This window comes from Histoplasma capsulatum, genomic scaffold (genome assembly GCF_000149585.1).
Source record: "Histoplasma capsulatum NAm1 scaffold_8 genomic scaffold, whole genome shotgun sequence".
Lineage (NCBI taxonomy): Eukaryota > Fungi > Ascomycota > Eurotiomycetes > Onygenales > Ajellomycetaceae > Histoplasma > Histoplasma mississippiense.
This window is the reverse complement of record NW_001813975.1, coordinates 219,177-227,063: the sequence shown is the minus strand read 5'-3', so window position 1 is coordinate 227,063 and position 7,887 is coordinate 219,177. Positions and strand designations below refer to the sequence as shown.

The window sequence follows — 7,887 nt, the reverse complement described above, 5'->3', positions numbered from 1 at the left end:
GCAGATCACGATCATTGTCTTTGAGAAGAAAAAACCATTCCGTGATTTTTTCACTAGTCTGCAGGTGTAAAAAGAAGAGGTTCTGTAACAAATGTGAGTCTCACGAGAAGAGGTACAACTAAAGGTTTAGGGGGAGGTTCCTCACCTGCTGTTGGGCACTAGTTGCCCAGGCGGCCCTCCACCGCACGTGATTACCCCTATATAGTTAGCTAGCGATCGCACAATGAGAAGATCAACCATCTACCTGATTCAGACACTTCAGGCGGATATACTATATTCCGAACATAGTCACATGACTATTCCACTTTGGCCCAAAACGCGTCTGCCATCCATTTCTCGCGACTTCTCACGTGTTTTTCCGCTTTTTGGCGTCGTCTCCATCTCAACGTCAATGTCCAACGATGGCAAGACGATGATGGTCTTCACCGACCAAACATCTTAACCATGCCTGTGCGTTCCACTACTTCGGGTGTCTCATGAGCGTGACTGCGTTTTCCTTTTCTTTCGTTTCTTTCTTTTTAGCATTCCCTTATAGGACGGTGTATTCTGAATTTCAATTACATTTTTTCCAATTTCCCTTTCCTATGGTGCCGTGGTCGAGCTACGATATTTTCCTTCCCGCGTTCTGTCTCCATACATAAAGGTATAACCTTTACTCCAAATATGGTGGAAGTCTTGAGCTTCAGTGCCCTTCCTGCACGTCCGCCTACTCCTCCGCGATCATCCTCACTCAAATCGGTTGTGTTGAAGTCCGATATTCAGCAGCTGCCCAGCCATCAAGCTCCCCTGTCCACCCCGAGCGACGGCTTTTCTTCACCTCCGAATTTGTCACCGTTTCCTCAATCCAGTGGCCTGTCTAAAAGAGTCAATTTCTCCCCTCTGACAAGCTATATCAAACCGCCATCCTTCTCAAGCTCGAATGCCCACAAGTCTAGAACACCCCTCCGGGCTCTGCCACCTTCGAACCAATGCAAGCCATCCAAATCGATACTCAAGTCTTCTTACTCGTCGCCCGCCTCAACCCCCCCTGCCGAGCAGTCCTTTAACTCATCGGACCACTTTCCTGCCATGTTAGAGTCCATCTGCAAGCAGCTGCGGGCGGCACCCGCACCTCTAGGGCTGACGCTACCAGCATCTGCTAGGTACTTTGGCTGCGTACAGCAATATCCCAGATGAGGGAGCCCTAGTGGATCAGGTTGAAACATTTTCGCAGTACATCCGAAGGGATATTTGCGAAGTATCCGAGATTTATCAACCACTCGATATCAAACTCGTACGCCAAGCATTGAAGTTGTTGGCCATGTTTATCTATGAACCGAAGTTCTCCTCCCGACTCCCCGACGATCTCAAAGTTTTCGTGATCGATCACGCAATCGCCTCTCTTCAAAACCCGAATGTACCGAAAACGGTTGCAATTGAGTATATGCGTGTATTATCCATGCAAAAATGTTCGCCAAAAGTTATGACAAGCAATCGAGTGACGCTCTTGTTGTCTGTACTCAAGGACATAACGAACCGTGTTGAAGGCAAGGCCGTACTTGCCCATCGTCTAGCAATTTACAGAGAACTCCTACTCCTACCGCAGTCAACAATGGCGTCTCAAGCTGACTTGTGGATGGATCATCTTATAACGGCACTCCTTCATAAGTTAAAAGATATACGAACAAGAGCGATCAAATTTGGTAAGTTGGCTGCAATGGCAATGGGTCCAAATACCACTGTCTCCGTCGCATTACGGGAAGTACTTGACGTTACTCTAGAAAATGGCTCGCCTTTTGTTGCACAGCTTTGCGACAGATTATCTGCTATGATATCAAGTCCCGACAGTGGATCACAAGTGCCACAAATTTGGAGTGTTATAATTCTCTTGCTTCGAACAAAGCGATGGTCCATTGACAACTGGCCCCATTTAAAGGACTGGCTTTTAGTTATTCAAAGGTGTTTTAATTGCAGTGACATAATGACGAAATCCCAAGCTCTCATGGCTTGGGATTTGTTTGTTTATGCTTTGTCGCCGAATGAGTCCACCAGCACGGATATTACAAAAATATTATTCCGACCAATCCTTTCGCAACTTGAAAGGAAAAAATCTGACAAACAGGGTATTCTAGTCAACCAGGCTTTTACGAGTTACCATAGACTCCTCTATTATGCTTTTCGGCCCTCGACCTCTCATAGTCGTTTGGCCTTCTTCTGGACAATTTACATTGGGAATCCGTTTTCAGGAAACCTGAATTCCGACCCAACTAATAATGAACGGTTATGTCGGATATTGTCTTATCTACTCTGGAATCAGCAACCAAAGATTTGGGAAGAAGATAAAATCGGGATTATCAAGGAGACAACTCTTGAGCCCGAGGATCTCCCAAGACTGGACTGTAGATGGATTCGATCTCGGCTCCCAATTATTCTTCCAGTCTTCAAATCTCTCTTCAGGTCTTCAGCTTGGAATGGCGATGATATAGATAAGTCAGGTATCGGACTCTCATGGACAAATCTTTCAAGGGCCTTGAGCGATGCTAGCAGTAATGAGATCACGCCCTCATCGGAATCGATGCAAGCAATAGCCAGTATTCTTGGGACTTTGCAACGCGTCTGGAGGACAGCACCTCTATCTTTAAATGCGAACGGGGATACTCGAAATGATACATTCTATAAACGTTTCCAATTCCTTTTGACAACCGTGGTCTCGTCTACTGGGCCAACCATATTTACCGACAAGTTATTTGCACAAATATCTCAAGACAGGTTTCAAACTGCTACTACTCCTGCACACAATCGACAATCGGTAGATAACAATGTCAAATCTCCTCTACTTCACTTACTTCACTTGATTACGTTTTCGCCATTACCATCATCGACAATCAGCCCCGCTTATTTTCAACTGCTACATGTTATAATCGAAATGGGTGTTCAAGGAAAAACATCGAGATATGCTAAGCTTGAAGTACTTCGTCAATTCACAGATCTATTGTTAGAGCAATCAGGAAATGTTTCGAATGTCAATTTGGAATGTTTGTCCAACTGCCACCATGTATGGCAATCTATAGCAAAGCTGGCTAAAGGATACCTCCTGGCTTTTCCCATGAGGACTGAAATCATGAAACGTGATGGTTCGGCGCCAAATGATTACGAAAACGTAATTGCTATTCTTGTTGCGGGATCCCGTTTTGAGTCATCATTTTCGGAGTGGTCCATACTCCTTGATTCGTTCAGCTCTGTTGTTCGAGCCGAAAAGGGTGAAGCTGTTTTGACTGGTATACTTGAGACACTGTCAGAGACCATCAGTTCCCAACCTCTAGCGGCTGTTGCTGGTAATTGCGCAGCTCTCCTAGACTTACTCAAATTCACTTCCGTCCAAGAGCAGCCTCCATCCCCGACGCATCCCTCAATTAACAAATCGCCATTTGCGTATCGCCAAATTCAACACCATTCTGGCAACAAGTTAATTGAACTGACTGGCAAGGTGCTGAAAGAGATTTATGTGGAGTTAGCCGGGGCTGATCATAGTCGCATCGTTAGATTTTTAGCCTCTACGACTAAACTTATTGATCGATGTCCATCGTCGTTCGGCCCAATATTGCTTAGCGAGTTACAGGATTCTTTAGGTCTATGGATAACTGACCGTGATGGTGTGCTTACTAGTCGACCAGATGTGGGCAATAACATCAGTGCTTCAGTATGTTTTGAAAATTCATTCCTTTCACTTGAACGCTATTCTAACGAGAATAGGCACGAGAACTGATACTCTCGACCACTAAACTTCTCCAAAAATCTGCTGAGTCGCAAGACATACTATTACAGAAGTTATCAACGCTTGTCACATCTGGATTGGAATCACGGCATAAATTTACTGCGAACCAATTTATCAAGTTATGGAATAATTTCCTTTGGTTCAAGAACAACGTTAGAGTATCCTGAAAATGTGGAAAAAGCTCTGAGAAGGTTGAAACCATTTGTGCATCTCTCGCTGCCGAACTTTCCCCAAGAGGAAGACTCCAGGGTGTGTAAATTGTTGTTGCCTTGGGAAATAAATAATTTCTAACATTATTTTAGATTGATCTTTCCTCTCCTGACTTCCTGAGCTCTCAAGAAGACATGGTCGAATCCGAAACCCCAATTAAGCTTCTCGACAGCACAAGCAAGATTTACAAAGCCTTTTCTCCTTCTCCTGCACAAAGCACAATACCTTCCAGCACAAACAAAGCTTGCCGTCGCAAAAGGAGCACTCCATCGACGTCCAAGCTGTCAACACCCAAGCCACGACTTCGCCATGATGATTCACAGATTCGATTTGTCCCTGTTGACTCCTCCCCCACACCTGCTGCCGTTGGTGATGCTCAGGTGCTGACTGACCATCAAAGAGAAGTCAGAGATAGGCAGCGAGGGGAGACTGCGAGGCAGTATCCAGGTCTTCGTTCCTCTGACTCGCAGCTTGATCGGGATACAAGCTATCCACTGCTCCCGGCGAAGCTTGGAGGCTTTAAGAACGAGGAAAATGCTCTGCCAAGCCCTGTGCTTCACCTTCCAATCGAGGGCAATGAGGAGAACTTCCCTGATTGTTCGCCAACTTCAACTCCCGAAACCTCAGTGGTGCAACTTGATCAAATGGTCAAATCGCCCTTAATATCTGTTTTAGATATCGCTGGTCGACAGTCTGAGGACCCTCCTTCATCCCCTCCTCAAATATCGCACCACGAAAATCGGAGCATAGAAGCGTCCGAAACCCAAAGAATTCGTGACGTTAAAAATCAGGAAATCGTTATGAGTGACGACCTGTCTTCCCCTCCAAGGAGTTCCCCGACACCAACTAGCGGTAACCCTAGTCATCGGCGTAGCATGTTCAGCTCTCGGAAAACAGCGGAATGGAAAGCGACAAGGACCAACAAGGTTATTAACCCAGAGCCTAAGGATATCACTTCACAGGGGGATTATCCATCAATCTTCCCAACTCAAGATGCTGATCTAGTTCCGTCAGAGGAAAGTGAGAATAAGGGACACTCCAACAGCTCGAATCCGAATAGTCCTGTCTCAAATATTGAAGTCGATAGGATTGATATTATTCCAGACTCATTCAGCAATGATCTTGAAAGACAGATAGCGTCTCAACTCGAACAAGACCTGGAGTTGTCAATGGATATGGAAGTGTCAAGCAAAGGGACGCCAGAACCGAACACTTCAATTGTGACGCGATCGATGAAGCGAAAAAGGGATGACAAGCCTTCACACGAGCGTGATCGCATCAAACGAGTCTCTCTAAATAGACGAAGTAAAGTTGTGGTTGATGAGTCAATCGGCTTCGGGAAAAAAATATCTCCCTCATCAGGAAAATACCACTTGCGGAAATGAGGTTGTACCGTCGAAGCGACCGAGTCGATCATCACGGAGAAAGACGAATTCAATTCTCGATTCTGCGAAAATTATCAAACCCTCGCCAGAGATTGGGAAACCGGCCCATTGTCCAAACCATCGTAAGTCCAAGAAACGAAGGTCTCTGCGCCTGAGCGGCCAGCCAGCATTACCAGCACTCTCGGTTGAGCAAAGTGACGAGCAAATGGCCCACCAAATGTCACTTGATCCGGAAATGGCAAAAATCACGGCAGCAGATGTAGAAATGAGCAATCAAACCGACCATCCTATTTCCAAAGAAGGGGATCTTGCAGGTTCAACGGAACAGGAAACTCGATCTGGCAAGCCTGAAACTTCCGGAGCTGGCATACTTGCTTCTCTACGTTCAGTTCTAGGATCGATCAGGACGGTAACATTTGGGAGACGCGTGCTTCGCGAGATTGAAGATGTGATGTTTGATATCAAAGTGGAAGCGCATGATGCTGAAAGGCGACATTATGAAAATGCTTAAAAGATTCGTGCGAAATATCCGCCGTGTTGATTGCATTCCCTTGATTCCCGCTTCTTCGCCTTTCTTTTGGGTGATGTAACGGTTCGTTTTCTATTCTTTCCTTTCTATTTTTTTTTATAAACGATGTGTGCATCATTTTCCGTTTTATTTCTACTCTTTCCTTTACCTCGATTTGTGCCTGAGGGAGAGAGATTATAGAATTGAGATAGCCCATTACGTTGCCGGTTGTTATTACATATTTCTACTGCACACAGAAACAATCTTAAATCTGCATCAAGGAAGGGAGGGTTATCAGCCATGACAGAGCACACCCTATCTCTATGTTATATTTTTGACTAGCTACGTAGTTAAACTCCACTGTTCATTATATTTGCTCACTCTGTTCTTGGATATCCACCTCCCTCTGTTTCTCAATAAATCAACCAATATTATACACAATGGTACCTAGCTAGTTGCCGGAAGATTTGGCATTTTAGAAGTAGTTCGCTGGAACATTTCTATTTGACTGAGGTTCGTTTCAACCTTAAGCAGTTTTGGTACAATGACTGGCGCGAGCTTGTGTTTCTGATCTACCGAGTTACTTATGCTGTCTGTTAAAGTTTTTGCATTGATTCCTCGGGAAGAGTGGGAGAGTTATGTCGAGTCGACCGCAAGATCGCAGTCGGGTCGAGGACTCCGCATCCCCGAGGTGAGTAATATGGATGCACTATCTTCATTAAGGCTTCAGATATATCCCAGAGCAACGCTAACTTGATATAGGGTATGGATATCATAGTAATTTATACCAACAAGGGTAGCCCAGAAATCACCGATCAACCCGAGAGAGATACAAAGAATATGATAAGAACTAAGGAAAAACGGTACGTCGGATTTCAACATCATCATTGATGACTGCACCAGGTCTTCCTAAACGATATTGACACTGATATTTATAGCCCTTGACACCCAATGCAGGAGGATATTGAATCGCTCCCTCTCTACCTGAATCCCGTCCTCGAGCCACTTGCGCTCTGCCTTTGCGCGAGGTATGTTTTGTGACTTTGACGCTGTTGACGAAATATTCGCACTTGAACCTCAGGCGGACAAATGTTTCAAACTTGCGTTATCTCCGCCGAAGGTGCCGATGTACGATTCAAACTACATGCAATCCATCAGTGATGGAGAGGGGCTTGGATGGAGTAGTGGTAAGTGCTGTTCATAGAATGCTTTCTCAAGTTTGAGACAAACCTCCCGCCCACAACCCCCCCCACCGCAAAAGGATATTACCACACCCCGGTGGATATTCAGGGCACTCTTTCTTGTATTATCTCTATTGATAACTGCCACTACAGGGTGGATCAATGCTTAACACTATGTATATAGTCTAGATGGATTCAGCATAATGTGGGAGTCTCAAGTGTTATGGTACTTACATGTCTAGTTCAAGTGTAAATGACTGCTTGATATTGTATGAGCAATTGTGGAGCAAGGCCTTTTTAAGGAGCTAGATTCAGAATGATATAGTGAAGTCTGTCCATCAAGAATGACTCAGTTATAGATAGAGAAATGTAACCAAAGAGTAGCTAAATATAAGAGTAGACTAGTGGGATGTAGACTATCTGTGTCTCAGACTGTATATACCCTTAAAGAAATGTGAAGAAGCTATCATTCTCTATTCCATTAGCAATCGATCAGATATCGTGCAGGAAGGTAGGTAGGTAGCTAGCTAGCTAGCATTCTCTATTTGTTGTAATGCACTCGTTTCTTAATTCCTTGTATATATCTTCATTTATCTTCGTTTGTTCTTTCCTTATCATGTTCTCGCTACCGTTATTTCTCTCTCTCTCTCTCTCTCTCTCTCTCTCTATATATATATATATATATATATATATATATGCTACTTCGCAATTCTCTTTCTTCTCTTGGCGATTAGCTACTATTCATCATACTACTATCTACTCAATACTATTACTATTATCTCCCTTCTACTATTTTCTACTATAACACTTTTCACATGTGGTTCCCAACTATGCTGCAGCTGGTGGTGC

At 44.4% G+C, this 7,887-nt stretch overlaps 1 protein-coding gene across 1 annotated transcript; it reads left to right on the top strand.

The window, feature by feature from the left end:
• Nucleotides 1–663: 663 nt before the first annotated feature.
• Nucleotides 664–5,860, top strand: HCAG_07064 (predicted protein; the record flags this gene model as incomplete). Its single annotated transcript, XM_001537592.1, has 6 exons — nt 664–700; nt 1,143–1,682; nt 2,112–3,679; nt 4,057–4,890; nt 4,927–5,280; nt 5,327–5,860. The coding sequence occupies 6 exons, from the start codon at nt 664–666 to the stop codon at nt 5,858–5,860; spliced, it is 3,867 nt and encodes a 1,288-aa protein (XP_001537642.1).
• Between the last annotated feature and the right edge of the window lie 2,027 nt (nt 5,861–7,887).